The 21988-nt window shown below is 51.8% G+C and overlaps 2 protein-coding genes and 1 long non-coding RNA gene across 16 annotated transcripts in view; 1 reads left to right on the top strand and 2 right to left on the bottom strand.

The window, feature by feature from the left end:
- EZH2 (enhancer of zeste 2 polycomb repressive complex 2 subunit) overlaps positions 1-11237 on the top strand; it is a 66010-nt gene extending 54773 nt beyond the window's left edge. For all 9 annotated transcript variants that reach the window (XM_036121251.2, XM_036121236.2, XM_036121269.2 and 6 more), the window contains 11 exons: positions 990-1230; positions 2077-2246; positions 2605-2699; positions 3830-3870; positions 4212-4337; positions 4982-5160; positions 6406-6501; positions 7169-7250; positions 7931-8011; positions 8165-8249; positions 10908-11237. In XM_036121251.2, the coding sequence (XP_035977144.1) occupies positions 990-1230; positions 2077-2246; positions 2605-2699; positions 3830-3870; positions 4212-4337; positions 4982-5160; positions 6406-6501; positions 7169-7250; positions 7931-8011; positions 8165-8249; positions 10908-10968 (1257 nt within the window). In that variant the 3' untranslated portion in view covers positions 10969-11237. The remainder of the gene's footprint in view (positions 1-989; positions 1231-2076; positions 2247-2604; positions 2700-3829; positions 3871-4211; positions 4338-4981; positions 5161-6405; positions 6502-7168; positions 7251-7930; positions 8012-8164; positions 8250-10907) is intronic.
- Positions 882-10972, bottom strand: LOC118554024 (uncharacterized). Its single transcript, XR_013442921.1, has 4 exons — positions 10866-10972; positions 10311-10415; positions 4803-6460; positions 882-3860 (listed from the first exon to the last, which is right to left on the bottom strand). It is a non-coding gene; the product is annotated as an uncharacterized LOC118554024 (long non-coding RNA).
- Positions 11238-15126: 3889 nt separating the features above from the next.
- CUL1 (cullin 1) overlaps positions 15127-21988 on the bottom strand; it is a 100614-nt gene continuing 93752 nt past the window's right edge. For all 6 annotated transcript variants that reach the window (XM_036121188.2, XM_036121178.2, XM_078059690.1 and 3 more), the window contains exons 17-22: positions 21504-21596; positions 17919-17966; positions 17757-17839; positions 17176-17281; positions 16647-16760; positions 15127-15666 (exon numbers count right to left, since the gene is read on the bottom strand). In XM_036121188.2, the coding sequence (XP_035977081.1) occupies positions 15586-15666; positions 16647-16760; positions 17176-17281; positions 17757-17839; positions 17919-17966; positions 21504-21596 (525 nt within the window). In that variant the 3' untranslated portion in view covers positions 15127-15585. The remainder of the gene's footprint in view (positions 15667-16646; positions 16761-17175; positions 17282-17756; positions 17840-17918; positions 17967-21503; positions 21597-21988) is intronic.

Here is a 21988-nt window from a genome sequence, read left to right as displayed (position 1 = left end):
TAAATGATGGAGAAAAGGTAAGGGTTTAGGAGAATATGAGGTAGGAAAGTTGTTTTTTACGGGTACTATCTTATTTTTACCATTTCCCCTCTTTGAACCAAGCCACTCCTACCTAGGAACTAAATGGGTATATATTGCCTGTTGGATTTTGGACAGAAGATTCATTGAATGGCACCTGCAGAAGGTATCCTATTTTTAAGCAATTTGGTTTTTATAGAATGAAGTGTAAAACTGTTGGCTGCTCTCAAACTTCTCCCTTCTACTACCACTAAAGATGGAATTCTTGAGCACTATTTTATAATACTCTGTAAAGGCAGAATTTTATTTGGCTCATCTAAGATGTTTCTGTGGTCTCTCTATAATCCATGATCTTACTGTTGTTTCATACTCTCTAAGACTGGATTATTGGACTTGCTGATGCAGAATGTAATGCTCACAGCCTTGCTCCTCAGGCTCCTTTCACATCTTCTGGGGGCTGTGCATCCCTCACCGGAAAAAAAATGGGATGTTTTAATAGTAAGGCAGGAAGTGACAGAGTCTGGCATGTTTCTCTGTTTTATATTCTTCTTGTGTACTTTAAATATTATCGGAGAGAGGTATCTTAAGAAAGCCTGAAATAGGAAAGTATGACTCTGGATGCACATTAGGTATGATTCTTCACATAAAAGTTCATATTTAAAGAGACTTATTTTTTATATTATATTACGTTTTAACTTATTACAATCACTTTATATAGTTCGCAAGCTCATAGAATTGTCTTGTCTAATTTCATCCCCTGTAGCACAAAGAGAACGTATATGTACCTTTCTGAAAGTTTTGAACTATCAAAAGCAGATAGCCAAGAGCATCTGGATATGGAAATGATGATTTGTAAAAGTGGATATTGTGATATATTTATTGACTAACTTGCTTTATGCAATCCTTTTTTTCTCATCTAACAAAACGAGTTGTAGAACTTGACCTTGATGTGTACATTTTTCACTTTGTAGGAGGGAGCAAAGGAGTTCGCTGCCGCCCTCACCGCGGAGCGGATCAAGACCCCGCCGAAGCGGCCCGGCGGCCGCAGGAGAGGCAGGCTCCCCACCAACAGCAGCCGGCCCAGCACCCCCACCATCAACGTGCTGGAGTCCAAGGACACAGACAGTGACAGGGAAGCAGGGACCGAGACGGGCGGGGAGAACAACGATAAAGAGGAGGAGGAGAAAAAGGACGAGACTTCCAGCTCCTCCGGTAAGACCCGGATGAAGGGTGTGGGATGGGTCGTGCACTTCGCTCAGTGGGTTAGTTCTCGGCGTAAGGACAAATCTGAGAGCAGAGATTCCTCAGGGTGTGGAACGGAATTTCTGCCCGCACCCCAACCCGGGCCTGTGAGGACTGCCTGCCCGATTGTTGGAAGGTTGACGATCCCATGTGTTGTCAGGTGGGGTGTCGCTGTCCTTTCTTCATCCTTCTTGGACAGGACATCGTTCGCTTTAATCTGGTGGCTCTTCTGGGGGTAGTTTTGATTAGGAGAGCCCATGGGCACTCCCGACCAGTGTTCTACTGCTGGGCTTGTCCTTGTCCTTTCAGCCTGTGACTTACACCATGAGCAACAGCGGTAGACCCCCTCAATTTACATTGTTTTAAAGTAAGCTTACACCCAATGCGGGGCATGAACTCAAGACCCTGAGATAGAGAGCCACGTGCTTCTCTGAGCCAGCCTGCCACCCCTCAGCTTGTACTTTAGAAGGTTGTGTTAAAGGCAGCCCAACCTTGTGTTCCATGGGAGGCTTGATTGTTTATTCTCAAGATGGTTCACTTCCTGCTTTTTTCTTAAGCACAACCTGAGTTTTACTTTATTTTATTTTGTTTATTTGAGAGAGAAAGAGCATAAGTGGAGGGGAGGGGCAGAGGGACAAGCAGACTCCCCACAGAGCAGGGAGCCCGATGCGGGGCTCAATCCCGGGACTCTGGGACCATGACCTGAGCTGAAGGCAGACATTCAACCGACTGAGCTACCCAGGCCCTGTGGTTTTACTTCTTAATACTGTTTTCCAGTTGTCATTTTTTGACCAGTGCTTAATTTTGGTTTTCTAGAAGCGAATTCTCGGTGTCAAACGCCAATAAAGATGAAGCCCAACATTGAGCCTCCGGAGAACGTGGAGTGGAGCGGTGCTGAGGCCTCGATGTTCAGGGTCCTCATCGGCACATATTATGACAATTTCTGTGCCATTGCTAGGCTCATTGGGACCAAAACTTGTCGACAGGTAAGCACATCTGATAAAATACTGTTCAGGAACTTGAGATAGAGGGAAACCAAGTCGTCACTGTCCAAACAGACCATTCGTGGTTATCCTCCAGCTCCTGTTCATCTCGTTTTTCACTGAGAAAAACGATCCTTCCGACTTGAGATATTTCGGGGAGTGGATCTACCAAGCCAGGAAGACTGGAGGCTAGCCTGGCGCCTCTTGCCCAGAGCGTGGTGGCGGCCGCTCTCCCCACACGAGGGTCGGGTCAGCGTGTGCTTCCCGCTGTGTCCCCGGCCCGTGCCGAGCCGGAGAGGTTTCTGGTGCGGGCGAGTCTCACGCACGGCACTCAGGGCCCTGTGACTCTGCCTCTTGTCAGGTGTATGAGTTTCGCGTCAAAGAATCGAGTATCATAGCTCCGGCCCCGGCCGAGGATGTGGACACCCCGCCGAGGAAGAAGAAGAGGAAACACCGGTAAGCCTGTGTGCGGCCGGCCGAGGGTCACCGGGGCGCTTCTGCGGCGGGGTCGGGTCGGCGTAGGCGCTCGCTCAGCTTTCTCTCTTAAGAGCACAGCAGCGTGCAGTCGACTCGGGGTGTGGGGGGTCTTAAAAGTGACGGGCACCAGTGCTGCGTTTTCATTAAGGAAACCTAGTTAGTGGCTTCTGCAGGAAAGGCTCCCCTGCTCGGAGATGGACCGAGGATGTGGCCCTGGGCTGACGGCGCGGAGCTGGCTTTAGTCTAGCAGCCTGACTGGTGTCCATGTGCGGGGGTGCTTGCGGCCTGGTGAAGGTCACCTTCCACAGAGGCTCGTGCCAGCGAGGAGCGCAGGGAGGGTTTTCAGGTGGACTGCCTTCGGAAGCGCAGAGCCCGAAACCGTGCGGGTCTGCTCTTTCCTCCTGCCCCCATGGTCTCTGGAGAGCAGCATAGTTGGGTAAGGGGTAGAGAACTACACTTCCGACCGTGCACACGCTCACGTTCCCTTTATGAAAGGTGGGACCGACTTCATTTAGAACTGGAAGAAAGAACTTAGTTTTTGCCATGGGAATTTAGGCTTTAGTAGATGCAGCTGAGTTTCTTGGTTGAGTTCTGATCATCCAGCTCTGTGGAATGGCTACAGATGCCTGAAATTAGAGAACGATACGACTGCACGCTGAGCCCAGGTAGACGTGGGCCACCACAGAAAGCCAGGGCCGGAGAGGAGGCGGCCGTGCTCCTGCGTGGTGACAGCTGACCCTCAGACGACATGGGGCCACCTCCATGTGTTTTCTGGTCCTGTAAATAGAGTTTCCCCATATTTTCTTCTCTCTAGCTTACTTTATTGTAAGAACACAGTATATAATATGGATGACATAGAAAATCTGTACTAATCAATTAATTACCAGTAAGGCTTTTGGTCCACAGGCTGAGTTTTTGGAGAGTCAGAACTTACATGCAGATTTTGGATGGTGTGGGATGTTTGCACCCCAAACCCCACGTTGTTCAAGGGTCAGCTGTCCTTGGATTCAGAGCGCTGTCAGGTTCGGGGCACACGCAGACCCGCCTGAGTAGTTTCCGTTGATCTGCCCCTGGCTTCACAAACGTGACTTACGTCTTGTGTCTTGCAGGTTGTGGGCTGCCCACTGCAGAAAGATACAGCTGAAAAAGGGTTAGCATCTTTCTGTTCAACTTCATCATTAACTTAAAAATGTCTACTCGTTTGTTTTAAGAATAGTAATTGGATTAATGTTTGGGATATTCTGATATAATTGACTTCTGTACATTAAAGCCCTGGAGACGGAGGATGTCTGCTGATTCACTTCCAGTCAGTCCTCTGGGATCGGGGGCACAGTGCTCGGGGCTCGCCAAGCACGTGAGGGGTGGGAGGTAGTATCTGCCGTCACTCTGTAAACAAGTACAGTGTGGAAGAGCTGCTGCATGCTAGGTGTAACGGGGAGAATATAGTCTTGGCCGTTGTGTTTGATCGCCTCTGGATCTGTCCTTACGCAGACGGCTCCTCCAACCACGTTTACAACTACCAGCCCTGTGACCATCCACGGCAGCCTTGTGACAGTTCGTGCCCTTGTGTGATAGCACAAAATTTTTGTGAAAAGTTTTGTCAATGTAGTTCAGAGTGTAAGTATTTGTTTTGTTTTGATGAATTGCATGAGAATTACAGAGGCTTTTGGTCAGCAGTTTAAACTAGTAAGCCAAACAAGATTTTAGGAAATGCATTTATCCTACAAAGATTTATGGGGTGCCGTAACGGGCTCTGCGCTAGTGGCCAGTGCGTCTGTGGGCAGGTTAGGCGGAATTGGATTGTTTAAATTAAATCATAGTAGAGTTGGCACAGAGTAAAGGGCATCTAGAAATGGCTGCCCAGGTCCTCTGGCTACTGGAAATCGTCAGTGCGCTGGGCTCAGAATTCAGCCTAACAGTGACTGGAAACGTTGAACGAAACAGCACAGGCAGCTTGGAAAGCAAGGAAGTGTCTAGAACTCTGGACCCTTAGAAGGGTCACGAACCATGGCTCTTATAAAATGGGTGTGAAGGAAGGGCTTAGACTAAATAAAACAGCTTTTAAGTACACGTACCACCTACCAAATACGAATGGAAAGCCCGAAGCTCAGTGGTGATTGTTCTCAGTAGTGACAGCTCTCACTTCCTGTCCCTTCATGGGTTTCCTCTCGGTCTGGGCGGGCGGGGGTGGGGGGACCCGGTGGGGACCGGTGGTGAGGGTTCCGCAGGGTTTCCACGTGACGAGGAATGTCCTTCCGAAGGTCAGAACCGCTTCCCCGGCTGCCGCTGCAAAGCTCAGTGCAACACGAAGCAGTGTCCGTGCTACCTGGCCGTGCGCGAGTGCGACCCCGACCTGTGCCTCACGTGCGGCGCCGCCGACCACTGGGACAGCAAGAACGTGTCCTGCAAGAACTGCAGCATCCAGCGCGGCTCCAAGAAGGTACTTCCCCCGCCCCCCACCGGGGCCGCGCGCCGCTGCCCTTAGTGAAAGCCACGGGGCTTCCTGATGGGACAGCGGGCGGGAGGGACGGCGGGAGGTGGGGGCGTTATGGGCCCTTAGGCAGTCTTCCATTTCCTACGGGACGTCTTCCCCTGGTGTAAGGTGAACCAGCCCCTAATGGCACCAGGTTCTGGAGAGGGATTTTTCTAGTATATAGAAGTCGTTCTCTAGTCTCCATGTGAATACATGGTGTGCCCGTCAGAACACAGAGACCCAGGTTTTGCACACTTCCTTTCCGTTTCTTTAATGACCTTGAGGACACAGCCGGGACCACCACGGAGCTGTGGCCTGCGAGGTACAGGCAGGGGACGGTAACTGGAGCCCCAGGAAGGTGATGACCGAGCAGAAGAACCTGCCAGCATCGTTTGGGGGAAGCTCACTGTCTGATTTTAGGGTAGACCCAGGGTTTCTTCTTCGGTTACTAAATGTTAGCTGTTAGAACAGGGCCTGCCCTATATGACATAATCCTTTCTCTAAGTGCTGTGTGTGTCCGCTTGCTAGTCCTTCTAACTATAACCATGAACCCCAACCCAGGCCTTCTGGCCCTGAACCCCCTGCTGCTGAGGTCATGGCCTGTGTGGCCCATGGGCTGGGGGGGAGGCGGACAACGGACACACGGACGACATTCACATCTTAGGTTCCTGAGCCGTCATAGGACGCAACTGGGATCTCGTGCGGGGCAGTCGTGCCCTCCACCAGAAACTCTGGTCCTGGCAGCAGCTGTGTGTTGGCTGTGATGGGTTCAGGGGTCAGGTGGTTTTCTTATTCTAGGTTGTTAATTTCGTTCTCACGTCCTAGTGATGCTGGGACAGTCCCCGGGGCCCCCACTCAGTCCTCACCATCTCCTTTCTCCCTCACCCCATACTTGTCCTTACACCATAAACTCCTCTCTGTTCAGAAACTGTTTATGTTGACACACCTTCTTCTGAAACAGAAGATAACATACTTTTTTACCAACTGGGTTTCATTTGTTTAACGGTAGGGTCAGATACTGCTTTAAAGCAAACCATGGTTTTCCAATACCTGGGAGGCTGGCCCCTCGGTCAGGGTGCTCAGGGCTCTCCTGCCGACAGCGTCTGGTTGAATGGCTGCTTTCGAATGGGGCTGAGGCCGGACAGTGGGTCATCCTGCAGTTAACGTGTCAGCACGCTTTGCCGATGCGATTGAGTGCGCTTTCTTCTCTAGCATTTATTGCTGGCACCATCTGATGTGGCAGGCTGGGGGATTTTCATCAAAGATCCTGTACAGAAAAACGAATTCATCTCGGAGTACTGTGGAGAGGTAAGGCAAGAGTAACCAGTTTCAGGCAGTTCAGTGTATACTGGTCTCATATATTCGTGTGGGATCGTAGGTAACTTTGTTTTGGGTTGATGTCATTGGACGAGTCTATTGGGTTTGATTAGAAGTGAATTAATAAAAAATGCCTTTTCAGCTTGGACTTAACTCCTGCTTGTGGGTTTGGCTTGCTTGGTAAATAGACTGCTTCAGTCCTTGTCACATTTAGCATTTATCATCTAGGGACAAGGTGGGGAACAAGAGCTTTGTGCTGTAGAGTCTGCCCTAGTTAATCCACAGCCTAATTGATAAGGATCTAGAAACGACAGTGTCATTAATCATATGCCTTTTTACTTGTAGAGTTAGGGAAAAACCATCGGGCTGGCTTCATTTTGCAATTAACCCAACCAGTTTGTATTTTTTCTTCAGTGAAAAAAAACTTTTTGTTAATCACTTTCTGCATCCTTTTGATGTGGAAATGTTATTTCAATGAGTTGAAGTCCTTAAAAGATCCTGGTTCTAAACACCAGCACGCAGCCTGCGGCCAGCTGCAGGGACGGTGGTTGGGGTTCCTCATGAAGGTCTCAGATTCTCCTGAGGAGCTTGTGTGTGTGCGCCTGCCGGTCTCGATCACCTAATCCAAAACAATCTTATCCTCTGCCTTCCTTTTTAGATTATTTCTCAAGATGAAGCAGACAGAAGAGGGAAAGTGTATGATAAATACATGTGCAGCTTTCTGTTCAACTTAAACAATGGTATGTTTGACCTGAGGCCATCTGGGAGCCCTCCGCTGGTTGGAGTCTGGACGTGAAGGCGGCGGGGGGGGGGGATCCATCTTCACCTTACGGGCGCCTGGGATCCCTTACGCCCTGGCACAGGCTTCGGAACGGGCTGTGTGTTCGTAAGCCCACCAGGCTGGAGCAGACGGCTCGGAGCTTGCTGCCGACGACCTGGGCCTGGGGTCCGCTTGGTCCCCCGCCTCTGTCATGAGTGCTCCAACTGACTGGGGACCAAGGGGCTGGAGCGCTGAATTGGGCAGCCTTTCCTGGACTTCCCTGGGTGTTCTCGAAGGCTGTGAGAGTAAGGAAGCGGGTTTTTAGATGATGTTCTCGGCTAGAGGATATCAGGTTGCAGTAGGTGTTGCTGCGGGGGGGCGGGGGGGGCTGTTGTGCTTGACCCCCAGCCTCAGAGTAACTCAGCTGGGACACGGAGCAGAAGGTCTTTTTGTGAACGTGTTCCACAGAGAGAAGAATGAAAAAAAATAATTTTAAACGTGAAATGCTTACTCTTGAAGTTAGGAATTTCGATTCCGTGTTTTGTAAAGGCAAGCGCTGCAGAACGAGAGCCAGGAGCGTCTCTGGAACTGTAATGACTTCAGGTGTACAGACCTAGGCCTGAAACGGTTCACTTGATGACGCTTATTTTCTCTCTCTAGATTTTGTGGTGGATGCAACCCGCAAGGGTAACAAAATCCGTTTTGCAAATCATTCAGTAAATCCAAACTGCTATGCAAAAGGTAGGTGCTAATGGAGCCAGGATTCCCAAGAGAAGCTCTTGCAGACCAGTGCTGGACTGGAGTGGCCCTGGGACACATGCTGGTGTGCGCGGGTCAGGCGCTCCCGGGGCCTGTCTTCATGCGACTCACACCAGTGTGTGTTTCTCGTTCCAGTTATGATGGTGAACGGCGATCACAGGATAGGGATTTTTGCTAAGAGAGCCATCCAGACTGGTGAAGAGCTGTTTTTTGATTACAGGTTGGTAACAGCATATTTCTGGTGTGACCTGAGGGCTTTATCTTCCTGAAGTCTGAGCTGTGGACAAAGGCTGTCTCTTCTCTCTGTCGGATCTTCTGTTCTTAGAGGGATTTGTTCCTGGTCATTATCTGTCAGGGGCAGCGGTGGGCATTTAGGTGTACTTTCTTGGTAACGTAGTTCCCACTACACAAGTAATGGTGATTTTTGAAAGGCAGGCAGAGCTCGGATATTGCGGGTTCGGTTCCCGACCACTGCAGTAAAGTGAATGGTAATCTTCCTGCCACTGGAGGGTGGGGGCGGCGCTGGCGGCCGCGCGGGGTCCCGGGACAACCGTGCAGGTCCCCGCACCGACGGCTCGCCCGGCAGCGCGCTTTCTCGGCGGCGGGCGCGTCTCCCCCCCAGGACCGCTGCCTTCGGAATGGGAGTCGGGCCTCTCGGGCCCCGCCGCCGCCGCCGCATCAGCTGAGCTTCTGTCACGCGCCGGATCCTCTGTCCCCCCGGCAGGGGACTCGGGAACCCCCGTGCTTGGCTCGTCCCGGAGCAGCACCTGCTCGGCCGGTCCCGTGTGCTCCCGAGCTTGCGGCACGTCGGTCCCCGCTTCAGGCCGCGCTCCTCGTTCTGTTCTGCTGCCGCTTTGTCGTCCCGGTTCGAGAGCGCGGACTGAGCCTCGTTCTTCAGCCCCCGAGGGTTTGCAGACCGGCCCTGAGCGCCGGCTTCAGCTGCGGGCCACCGGCCGCGTGAGCCCCTCACGACAGGGCGGCCTGGCCCGCGGAGCTCGGCAGCCGGGCGCTGCCTTCCCCTCGGCGGCCGTGGGAGGCCTGGCTGGCGTCTCCTTCCGAGAGCGGGCGGCTCCGTCGGCGCTGAACACCTGGGGCTTCGCGCGGCCTCCGTCATCGCTCAGCTCAGCTGGACCTTCTGGAAGACCGGCCGCTTCCCCGCGCTCTCCTGGTCACGGAGCCGGCCTCTTCCCCGAGCCTCCTGCGCCGGCCTCTGCCCGCTCGGGTTCCCTGGTGCGGGTCTCCCCTCTCGGCCGCCCTAGAGCGGAGGGGAGCGCGGGCCTCGCTCCGGATTCGGCTTTGGCTTAAGGGAATGTGTCGCCGGTGTGGTCTCCTGTCCAGACCACTGTCCCTGTCCCCAGGCCAGCAGTAAGGCTGTTTCGCTTTCTTACCATTCTCGTGTTCACCAAAGTAGCACTTTTTTAAGTTTATCATCAATCTTCTACACCCAACGTGGGGCTCCAACTAACGACTCCCAAGACCAAGGGTCACACGCTTTTGCGACCAACCCAGCCGGGCGCCCTTGGAGTAGCACTTTTAATTTCCTTCGAGACCTTTTCCTTTGCATTGACGACTTGGCTCACTGGCGGAAGAGGTCTAGCTTCCGGCGTTATCTGGCTTTTCAACATGTCTTCCTCCCTGAGCTTCATCGGTTCTCGTTTTTGATTTAAAGGGAGACCTGTGACTCCTCCTTCACTTGAACACCCAGAGGCCACTGTAGGGTTATTAACCGGGGACTAGGGAGGCGGGGGGGGAACAGCCGGTCAGTGGAGCAGTCAGAACGCACATGCCGTTTCTCTGTCACCTCCATCAGCCCCTGTGGGTGCGGTTCGTGCACCCCAATCACAGTAGTAACATCCACGGTCCCTGATCACAGATCACCATAGCACATGTAATAATAATGGAAACATTGGAAATACTGTGAGAATTACCAAAATCTCACCTAGAAACACAAAGTGAGCAAATGCTGTTGGAAAAATGGCACCAGCAGAGTCGCTGGAGGCAGGGCTGCCGCAAACCCTCGGGGGGGGGGGGTGTGGGGGGGGCGGGGGGGGATGTATTTGCGAGGCAACACCATGCGGTCTGCCCGTGTGGGGAAGGAACGCAGGCAGCCCGCGTTGGAGCCCGCTGGTGACGGCGTTCCCGGCCGGCTCGGCAGCGAGCTCGCGGATTCCAGGCCGTTCTGGGGTTCGGGCGGCAGTGTGCTCTCTAACTGCTCCAGTACTTCCTACAGCCCGACCGTTTAGTACTTTCACGGCCAACGCATGGCTGGCTCATACCCTACCTGGTCGGCGTCTGGGTCCTTCCTGTGGGAAGTCGTGCTTGCTGGCAGGGTGCTGAGGACACGCGGCGCCCCTGGACCTCACAAGCGTCAGGCTGGCAGGGTAGTCTGGGGGGGTGAGTTGACAAGAACGTATATTTAGATGCAAGCAGAGGACTTTGTAGGCAAATAAATCCTGTGGCTGACTAGTTGTCTCCTTAAGAAGCTTAAGTTTTGAGGATTGAGAACGAGGCCACGTGTAGCCACTCTTCATGGCACCTGCCGCACGATGGCAGGCGAGCTCGAGACCACCCCGCCCGGAGCCGAGGAAGCCCCCCTCCTGCAGGGCGAGGTCACGGCTTCCCCGTGCGCGGCGGCCGGGGTCATGGTCCTGGCCACATCAGCCGCCTTCCAAAGCGGCGTGTCGGGGCCCGAGGGGAGGAAGCCGGGGAAGGGTTGTGCGAACGGGCCTGTCCAGGTCTCAGCTAGCCTCGAGCCGGTGCCCCAGCTGCAGGCGGGCGGGCGGAGACGCGGGGCGCGCTCACGACCCGAAGCAGGCCGGCCGGGGTGAACGCTCACCTGGGCTGGACGCCGGCTCATGCCTTTCTCGTGCCGTTTCAGATACAGCCAGGCTGACGCCCTCAAGTACGTGGGCATCGAAAGAGAAATGGAAATCCCTTGACGTCTGCTACCTCCTCCTTCCCCTCCTCCTTTCTGGAACAGCTGCCTTAGCTTCAGGAACCTCGAGTACTGTGGGCAATTTAGAGAAATAAAATGCAGTTTGAAATTCTGAATTTGCAAAGTACTGTAAGAATAATTTATAGTAATGAGTTTAAAAATCAACTTTTTATTGCCTTCTCACCAGCTGCAGAGTGTTTTGTACCAGTGAATTTTTGCAATAATGCAGTATGGTACATTTTTCAACTTTGAATAAAGAATACTTGAACTTCCTCCCGTTGTTGGGTCGTTGGTACCGGTCTGTCCATTCCCAGGACCGCGGTGAGGAGAGCACTCGCCTCCGGCTGCTGGGCGCTCGACCACCACGGGGCAAAGTCCTTGTTCATACGTAATGGCAACAAACGTAGAATACACATTTATGGCATATATGTAAGATACATGATGTGTATAATTGATAATTGGTCAACACCAGTATTGCCTGGTAGTAAGTGAAAGCTGCCCGTCAGGGACGAAGCCTGTGAGCCTCGTTCTCCACGTGGCCACTCGCAGCCGGACCCGCCGACGACAGCTCTGAACTCCATGGAAGGTCTGGACTCAGACGCTCAGAAACCTTTCCCGCCTACGGAAGGGGATGGTAGGACCAAACTCGTTTTCTTTCTTGAAAAGATTCAGACCCCCCTCCCCCAACTCGAGTGTCACGGCTGGACTGACAGCTGTCACCAGCCTGGGCTTACATAATGTGGTAATACTGAATGTGAAACGTATAATTAAAACCTACCTTTCCAGTTACACAAACACGGACAAGACTGGTCTCCGCTGCACCGATGTGCCCGCCGTAGCACTGCCAGGCCTAAAGTAAGGTAATTGCCATTTCGCTCTGGCAACGAGAAGACCTGGCCTCGGACGCCCATGTCGTATGTGCTGCTCTGCTCTTCTCGGCTGTGTTTGGTCTTATGGGACATGGGGACAGACCGCTGTCTTCCCCGCCCCGAGATGGCGCCATACGCTCGGCGGGCCGCTGCTGACCCACGGAGGGCACCTACGGGGCTCGCCCGCGCTGGTACGTCCCGCCCTCGGCATTTGACGTGGATGCAGCCCATTTATTCTCTCTCAGGCAGTTGATGACCTGCCCCACAGGATCTCCGGCTGCGGAGCTGCTTCTAGCCCTGGTTTTTCTACTGTTGACCGCTCCCAGGCTGTCCCCTGGTGTCAACAGCTGGGGGTGGATCCTTGAGTCCCGGAGGTCCTGTTCGCTCAGGACACCAGAGACCCACATGCATCCTCCAGACAAAGTACAAATTTTCACGGAGAGCAGTCACTTTGAGCACCTCACAGCAAGCTTTCTGTACCCGGATTTGAAGAGCACCTCTCCAGTGTCCTATTCACGGTGAACACAGATTCTCCGACCCAATCACACGTGACAAAGGGCATCCTGGATCACATCTGGCCTGCTTTCGATTTTCCTTTATTTATAAAGTGGCAGGGATGGGCCACAGAGCTTGGCATACAAAGTATTCAAACACCCAATTAAAGTCAAAATGGGGGGGAAAAGGCTAAATTTAAAAAGAGAGTGCCCCCCCTTCCCCTCCACTGGGAGGTGACTGTGTGTGAGCCTGGTGCTTATTTCCCAACAGAAAACCTAGGGCTAAGGAGGACGAACCTAGGAGTCAAGTACTGCATCAGGATAAAGATGTGTTCCGATAGTTTAGGAGTATCCTACCTTGTTCATTTTGGATGGATGACCACAGCCTGACAAGGCTGCCCTGCTGGCCAATTTCTGTGCTGCCACTGGTCATAAAGAACCACGGGCAGGTGACCCAGGGCTGTAATGACGGTCTCGACATCCACAGACCAACCCACGGGCAGATCTGAGGGCGCTGAGAACTAACATTCTGCTTGGCAACATTATTTTCAATCGGTAGTTTCTTACAAAAATGCAAACTGTAAGCATCCATCTAGAAGCTGCTTAATTATCTTCCAATATTTTCTTGGTTTATCCAATCTCCAACCTTCACGGTAGCCATTCAGTGACGCCAAGTCCTGGCTTCCGCGTCCACGCGGACGCGCCGCAACTGCCCCTGTCCCCACAGCTGCGTGTGAACTCACACCTTGTGTAATTTAGTGTACGCAGGTCATCACGAAAGGTTCCTGATGTGAACATTTTCAAAGAACTTCAGTATTGTGTTGATCATTTTAGGAGCTTTGGGCTTTTACTGGAAAGAGCTGAAGATGCGTACACTTCAGCCCCCCGTTGGGACAGGATTCGAGAAGTGGTGCAACAGATCTAGTGGGCAGAGCCTTTGATGTGACCGGTCCCTCCAGGAAGGCGGCTTAAGAAACGTCCACACTCACCTGTGAGGGCAAGTCCGTTTGGTCCGCCACTGGACAGGTGCATGAGGTGAGGTTCAGGGAACAAAAGCAAGTCACCCAACCAGCCAAGTTACTGTGATTTCTAAAAAAAAAAAAAAAAAAAAAAATTAAAAGGGGGACTCAATTCAGGGATCGCAGAAATCCTGATTGCTTTCAAAGGAAAATTAGATACCAGTGTTCAGCAAGGAGACAGGCCAGTCAATGGGAATATTTTAAATTGCAGGTGCCCTTGTTCCCCTACCCACTGTTGTCCCCTTACCCGAGCCACCTGGGGCCTGACCGGTAGTGTTCCCGGCTGCTTTCCCGCAATGCCACTGCCAGGTGCTTGGGCACCTGTCTACACAGGCCTGTCTGACAGCGGCCCGCGCGGAGAGCCTGTTACCCTCAGAGACTGCCGACTAAGGTCCTAGCGCGCAGGTGTCCGCCCTGGGTGAGAGGAACCCGGCCCCTCAGGCCCCGGCCTCCACAGCCACAGCCCGCGCTCTCCCCCTCCGGCTTAGCCTCTGCACGGGGACCGCGCGCCGCAGGCCCCTGGGGACCTCGGAACAGACCTGTGGTTCATCGGCACGTGTGGGACCTCGGTTTTCGGGGCTGGCATTCGGAGGCGCCTCATTTTGCCAGACGTGGGCAGTTTGGGGAAGAAACGCAAAACGCACGGAGTTTTTCTTTCTACACCCGTGCAGTGGCCCTTTACCGAGCGTGAGGGGGACGGGGACGGGGTGAGCACGTGGGAGGGCCGCCTGACTCACCCGCTCGCCGGCCGCGTGTCCTGCCGTGTACCCCGGGGTCCCTTCTCCATCCGGGACGGCTTCGACACCCCGGCCCGGTCTCAGGAAGTCTCTCCCACCTTCGACAGAAGGACACAAGCGCTGAGAGGACATGGGGGGGCAAGGCCAGCATGTATGGGGAGCCCCGGGCACCCCTGCTTTCTGTTTACGGTGGGAATCTTTGTAAAACTGGAAAAGATACATTATAGACACCGGAAGCTGTGACATGAACGCTATTACCGTTGTTTTTATCAGATTTAAACAAACCTGCAGGTGCCAAAGCTTCCAAGAAATGGGGGGAACTGCACTTCCGCGTCTTCCACGTGTCACTGATCAGGGCACGGGTGGAGGTGCAGGTGCTCCCGTCCCTGGAGGAAGCCGGGCCGCGGACAAGAGTCTCTGCCACCACCTCCTTTCCCTTCTGTCCCCTGGCCAGCAGGTGACTGCAAAAGGGGCTCGCTAGCACGTGGCCCAGCCTGTGCAGCGCGGCTTGGAGCTCGGGCCCCCACGACCCCCGCCCCGCCCCCGGCTGCTGGCCTGTCAGCAGTGGGAGGCGGGGGTCTCGCCGCTGTCCTCGGGCCAGGGCCGGGGGGCTGTCTTACCAGGAGGAGTGGACGTGCTCGTCCTGAACTGTCGCCCGTGTGTGCGAACCACCGTCGGAAGCGGAGGCGGGCGTGAGCACGCACGGGGGCCCGTGGCCGTGGGGACAGGGTGGCGGAGAGGCAGGGAGCCGGCACCAAGCCCCCTCCTCTCCCCGTGGCCCCCACCGGGGAAAGGGGGCACTCCCCGCGAGAGGCCAGTCCTCCCGAGCGGCCAAGAGGAGCAACACGCTTCCAGCAAGTCCCAGAGAGACGCAGGAGCGTGTGGGGAGAGACGGGGGGGCTTACGGTTTTAAGATGTAAAAAACATTTTCAGTCTGAAGAATGCAGCCTTTTCTACAGGAAGACATGGGGGTTATAAATCTGCACAATCATTACAGCTTTTACTTACATGTAGGAATTAGTAAAACTTAAAACAACACCAAATGCGACTTGTACAGAAATCCTTTAATTTTCTTTATTTTCACACATTAAAAAATGAAACACACTATACAAATGGTTTCTCATAGCAGATTACACGTGGGTCCATTAGCCTTGCTCTCAAAGTGCTGCCAACGCTGTAAAGCTGCCAAGGACGACAGCGGTTAACCCCGTGGCCGATGGATTGATTTAAATGCAGTAGCATGCAGCCCTCAGCAGGGGAGCTTCGAGTCCCCTCTGTTCTTAAATTAGGTTAAATGGCGTTGGCGTCCATATTTACAGACTTGAAATGTATCAATCCTGAGCAGTTCTGATGTACACCTGAGACCAGCTGCTGGGGAGTCTCGGTCTCAGTTTTAAAAAGGGAGGTCCAGATGGCGGCAGGCTGGCTGCTCTGAACTTGAGTTGTTCTCTCCACCAGGAACTGTTTGCTGTGGGTCGCACAGTCAGACCCTTCTAGAAGGGTTAAGCCAAGTAACTGTAGGTGTCCTTTTCACCGTCAACTCGCTCCAAATATTCTTTCTCGATCAGAATGTCAATGCATTTCTGGGCATTATTTTAAAAAAGGGAGAGGTAGCGAAAGGGGAAGAGAAACACGTTTGTTATCAGAACAGAGCTGGCCACCCTCAGCAGGGACGCTCCCCCCCGCCCCCGAGAGCTCAGTCAGGGAGCGACTTCACCCCCTGCGCCCCTTCAGCACGCTGCTTTCCTTCCCGGGCAGCCAAGACCTTGCTTTCCAGAATGGGAAAGTGCCCATTCCGTCAAAGTCCCCGCTGAGAGGGGCCTGCGTCCCTCCAGGCCTCCCCACACCCCGGCCCCTGGGCCAGGCGCCGCACCAGCCGCCAGCTCCCGGCTACACGCGATCCCAGGGGGTAGAGGGGGCCTCCCGCCTGCCGGGGAGTCACCGCTCAGCTGCCGCCCTCGGGGGCTCCGCACCGGCTGCCGTTCAGCCACGTGGTCTCAGGGAGCCGCCGGGTTTCTATTTCCAACAGCCCACTAGACCGAGGCAGGTAGCCATCGCCCGGAGCTGCGGTCGGCTCACACGGGGGAGGACCATCCAGCAGCGAAGGTGCACACGCCGCGGACAAACTACGGCCCAGGCGATCACCCCCAAGCGGGCCGAGGAGCGGGAACTCTCTAGAAGCCGGTTACACCGAGCTCCGAGGGAGGCAGCAGTGCTGTGGGGGGCTACAGACAGGCCAGAGGGGATTCTGCGGGAGCAGAGCTACTGGCTAGGAGGCAGCAAGGGGGAAGCTTCTGGAATGCTGGTCACCTTCTAACCTCTTGATTTGGGTCTTGGTTGTACAAGTGTATTTACTTTGGGAAAATCAGCAAACCGAACACTTAGGATTTGTGCACGGCTCTGTAGATGCAGAGGTCAATAAAAAGGTTTAAAAATTAAGCTTATTTTCTTATGTAGAAACCTGGTACGTATGAATAAGCCGAGTTCCTTCAATCTAGTGTTTGTTACACCTTTTCTCTTCTAACGTAAGAAACGGCGTGCTTCTGCTAGGTGATTCGTGTACCTTAATTACTGGGACCCGCGGTTTGAATCTCGAGGACAGCTGAGTGAGAACTTCTCCAAGCAGCTGCTGGTGCTTGAGGACCTTCCTCATCTTCATGATCCTCACGATGGCCGCCTGCGCCACCCAAGGGGGGAAACCAGGATGTCCCACTGTTAGAGCCGCCCTTCAGCACCCAGGACCACTGGCCAAGAGGCTGCTGTCCCTCCGCAGAGGACCGTGATTTCATAAACGCTAACAAGCACACGGCAGGATACGATGTTTCAACTCGAACGTAAGAAACATCAGTGTGTTTTGGTCTGATCTAATGATCTCGCCCAAGTACAGAGCACTTAAGAAACGAGAAAATGCTCAGTCCTCAGAGCCAGAGAGGCTGCCTCACCGTGACCCCCCGGCCCCGGCTCGTCCATGTCCCTGCCCCAGTCAGAAGCCGCTGCCAGCCTGGCGGCCGCCCCGACCCACACACAATGCAAGCCCGGCTTCGATCGGCCACCTCCGCGAGGGACACCACCCGACGCGGGCCCAGAGTCACCTGAATCAGCAGTTTGCGGTCTTCCTCAATATTTTTGTGTGTGGTTTCTTGTTCCTGCTTCTGTTCGGTTTTCATCGGCACGTTGATGTTAACCCTTAACTTCTTACTGTCAAGACATGAAGGAAACCAATCACTGTTGTTTCCAAAGACAGGCGCTGAAGGCTTCCTTCCGTTTTCACTCTGTAAGAAGCCCCCGCTCCGCAGGACCAGGGCAGAGGGCACGCGGCCTCCCACCCAGCCAGGGACAGGACACGTGCATCACGGGAGACGCAGCGCCTTCCTCTGCTCTCCCAAATTTGGTCAAATGAAACAAAATCAAGTCACTCGGACACAGAAGTCCAAACTTTCTTGCGGAGCCGTTTAAGGAGCCGCCTGCCAGATGCAGAAACCACCAACACCTGAGATGGAGTTGCGTGGAGGAGTATCTAGGATCCTCAGATGGGACCCCGGCCGGGTGCTGGGGCCGCCCCACGCCACACCCGGCCTCCGCCTGCAGCCCCGTTGCAGATGGGGGCGGGGGGAACGGACACAGGGACAGGAGTCTGTGGTCTAGAACCACCTACTTAGTAGATTTTCCTTACTTTTTATAACCGAGATATAATTTTATTAAGGTATCTGGCTTCAATTCCACCTCATCAACATTGGCATTTTCGTCTTCCAGGACCTGTCAAGAGACAAGTGTTACTACACGGTCTCAGGACAAGGCTTTGTTCTAGCTTAACACAGAAAAGGCCCAAACATACCAGTAACTTCGACTTCAATAAAATCTGTAGGACTTGTGCCAAAATGTCCTGCAATTAAAGAGGAAAAGATAAAGAAAAAAAATACATTTCTCTTTGTGATACAAACCACATGCGATGCCATCATTCGTTTTCCTCAGAAACACACCAGTCACCCAAACAGAAGGATGTACCCAGGGAAAAAAAGAGGTGTGCTTAAGGGGTCCCCTAAATTCACTACTGCCACCCGCACCCACTTCAAAGTGAAGCCAACCCCTTTCTGGCCTTGACCACCTAGTAATAAAAACCGACGACTCACGTTTAAATATTGAAACCACACTGATGTCCTCACTTAAACCTACGGGAACCTCTTCACCCCTCAGCTGCCTGACAGCTCGTCTTGGACATGGATCACCATAAAAGTAACGTTCAAGGGCTCCAGCAAGACCGGAGAGCACTCTGCTCCCAAAGATGACGGGGCTCAGTGGCAGCTGGGTGACCCCACTGTCAATTTCCTTCGCTGAATGCTAAGCACCATGTGGCACCTCTGGCCGTTTCCTAGCCTATAAACATGGGTGGTGGGTCACTTCCCAGCTCTCCTTCGGCTTTGGGATCCCATGACACCGGACAGTACCATCTGCCCCTTGTCCCCTGGATGCACACCCATCCCCACCTCCTACCCCGACGGACAGAGCGGGCCTGCCCTTGACTCTCAGGAAACCCATTCTGGTCCGAGGGCACAAACCTAAAGCCACGAAAGCGAGAGGCCTCTGGTCTACTGACCAGGCCAGACCCACAGAGCAGGACTGGGACACTGCCGGACGCATCTAGAAGGTCGCCGGCAGAGGTCTCACTCGTGAGCCAGATCTGATGGAAGAATGAGTGTGGAGCAGGGAGGGAGCACCCTCCCCGCATGGAGTGCTACTCTCGGCTGCAGACCAGTTGAGACAGGTGCAGCGAAAACCCATGGACCTGTCAGCTCTGCGGAGCAGGTGCCAAGGGCAGCGCCCTCCCCACAGCCTGTGGCGGCCTGAGCCTCTCCCCCGATGCGAGTCCTCCTGATGTGAGGAGGAATGAGAAAGACTTACATACAAAGGGGCAAATCCAGTTTGTTATTAGAATTTGCAGATGTACTTTGGACTAACTTGAAGCACGATCAAACAATAAATGATTTTCCTGACATTCAATGAGGCCAGTATTACCCTGACAGCAAAACCAGGCAAAAACATCCCAAGAAAACAACAGACCAATATTCCTGTGAATGCAGACGTAAAAATCCTCAAGCAAATACCAGCAAACCAAGCCCACCAGCATATAAAAAGTATTATATCCCATGCCCAGGTGGGGTTTACCCCAGGAATGCGAGGTTGCAACATAAGAAAAGCAATCAATCTACCACATTAATAAACAAAAAGCACATTTTTATCTCAATAGAGAAGAAGCAGTTTAACCAAATTCAACACTCTGTCATGATGAAAACCCTAAAAAAAACAAAAAAAACAACAAAAAAAACCATGAATAGAAGGAAACTCCTTTAATAAAGGGAATCTAAGAAAAACCTATAGCTAATATCATACTTAACAGTAACAAGCTGAAGCTTTCCCCTAAGATCAGGAATAAGACAAGGATGCCAACTCACACCATCTCTATTCAACACTGTATTGGAAATTCTAGCCAAAGCAATCAGGCAAGAAAAATAAAAGGCATCCAAATAGGAAAAGGAAGTAAAACTAGCTGTACTTGCAGATGACATGACTGTGTATGAGAAAAACCACTAAAGAATCTTCAAAAAAATTAAAAAATTGAGTTCAGCCATATCTAGCAACGAACAAACAATTCCATTTACAAAAGCACCAAACACAATACTTAGGAATAAATTTAACCAAAGTGCAAGACTTGTAGATATAAAACTATGAAACACAATTTAGAGAAATGAAAGACAACGTATGTGAATGGAAAGCTGCTCATGGTCATGAGTTGGAAGACTTACTACTCATAAGACAAAGATTACCACCCCCACCCCAAGCAATCCGCAGATTCGATGCAGCCTCTAACAACGGACAAGCGAATTCTGAAATTCATATGGGAATACGAGGGACTCGGAACAGCCAACACAATTTTGAAAAAGGACAAAGCTGGAGGTCTCAGCTTCAAAACTTACTACAAAACAGCAACCAAGATAATGTGATATTGTCATAAAGACAGACATACAGATTACTGGAAAAGAACTGAGAATCCACAAATACACCCATCCACCTACGGCCAACTGATTTTCAGTAAGGCAGTACCAATCAAGAGGGAAAGAAATCTTTGACTTTGAATCAGGCAATGGCTCCTTAGGACAACAAAAGCACAAGCAATAAAAGAAAAAGAAGCTCTATGTACAGAATATATAAAGAATTCTTACTACTCAACAATAAAAAAAACAACCCAAATAAAAAATGGGCACGGGCAGAGGATTCAAGTAGACATTTCCCTAAAGAATATATATATATAAATGGTCAATAAGAACCTGAGTAGACACTCAACATCATCAGTTGTTAGGGAAATGCAAATCAGAACCACAATGAAGGATTGTTTCATATCCACTAGGATGGCTATAATTTAAAAAAAAAAAAGAGAATGACAAATGTTGGCAAGGGTGTGGAGAAACTGGACCCTCCTACACAGCTGGTGAGCCCCTGAATGGATGCAGCCATCGTGGGGCAGTTGGGCTGTTCCTCAATGAGTTAAATCCATCATGACTCGGATATTTCACACCTAGGTATATACCCAAGAAAACTGAAAATATGTTCATACGACAACTTGCACACGAATGTTCACAGCAGCACTATTCCTAATAATTAAAATGTGGAAACAACCCAAATGTCCATCAACTGATGAATGGAGAAGCACAACGTGGTCCATCCATACACTGGAATGTATTTCAGCCATAAAACAGAATAAAAGAGATCTATACACTATCACATGGAGAAACCTTGAGAATACAAGTGAAAGGCAGACAGAAAAGGCACATACTATGACACCATTAACACAAAATGCCCAGAGTAGGCAAATGCACAGACAGAAAGTAAGTTAGTGGTCGTCAGGGGCTGAGGAGTAGAGGGCAGTTATTGCTACAGGCTAATGGGTTTCTTTTTGGGATGATGGAAATGTTCTGGAATTGGACGGTGGTGGTTGGCTGTACGACCTTGTGAAAACCCACTGAACTATTTACAAATGGTGAAATTTATGTATGTGAAATATGTCTCAATAAAGAACATGACTGATAGGAAGAATAGCATGATAATTAAGTGACATTTGAGCTTAGTAAGAAAAGCCTAGCTGTAAAGAGGGTTAAGAATGGGTTAAACGAACGGGAGAAAGCATGTTGTGCTCACATTTGTGTGTGCGTGTGTGCGTGCGCGTGCACATACGTACACATGGTGTAGGTTACACTGAGTTTAAAAATGAAGTTTTTAAGGAACGTGCATCATTTATAGTCCTAAGGCCAGTAGCTATTTCCAATCAAGGACCCCCACGTCCTCTCCCCACTCCCTCCTGCAGCGCTCACGAGACTAAGGAGACGGCGAGGTGGCGCATACGAGAGGCCGAGAAGCGCTAAGATACCATTTTGATTTGAGTGCTGTCGGTCAGCTGCTGCACCGCGTAAGCGTCCTCCGTGTTGTACTGAAGCAGGATCGCCATCTGGAAGGTGGATGCCTTTGAGGCCCCACATATAAAAGAAAGAGAAGCAAAATTTAAATGCATGGGAAAACCTCCAAAAATCCAGAGCTTAAGTCTGAAGAACTTATTTATGAAACAAATTCTTCTGATAGATGCAAAAAATCAAGCAGATCTATGTAAAAGAGAATACAAAGTGTCACAACTCCACCATAATGCAACGTCTTCCTGAAAGACGTCATTTCCCACCTTTCAAACACTGAAATAATTTCGAACTTTCTTCTATGACGTTTTGTGTATGTAAATACACGCTACTTATGCATCCACGCTCACTGAAATTTTGGCTCTGCCACACATAAGCTGGGATCCCGAGGAAGTCACTTAAATTGCCCCGGGTCTCAGTTTCTCCTCTGTCAAACTGAAACAGTAAC

The sequence above is a fragment of the Halichoerus grypus genome, chromosome 12 (genome assembly GCF_964656455.1).
Source record: "Halichoerus grypus chromosome 12, mHalGry1.hap1.1, whole genome shotgun sequence".
NCBI classification, from domain to species: Eukaryota; Metazoa; Chordata; class Mammalia; order Carnivora; family Phocidae; genus Halichoerus; species Halichoerus grypus.
Note: the sequence above shows the minus strand (reverse complement) of the source record. Positions and strands in the feature narration are given on the sequence as shown.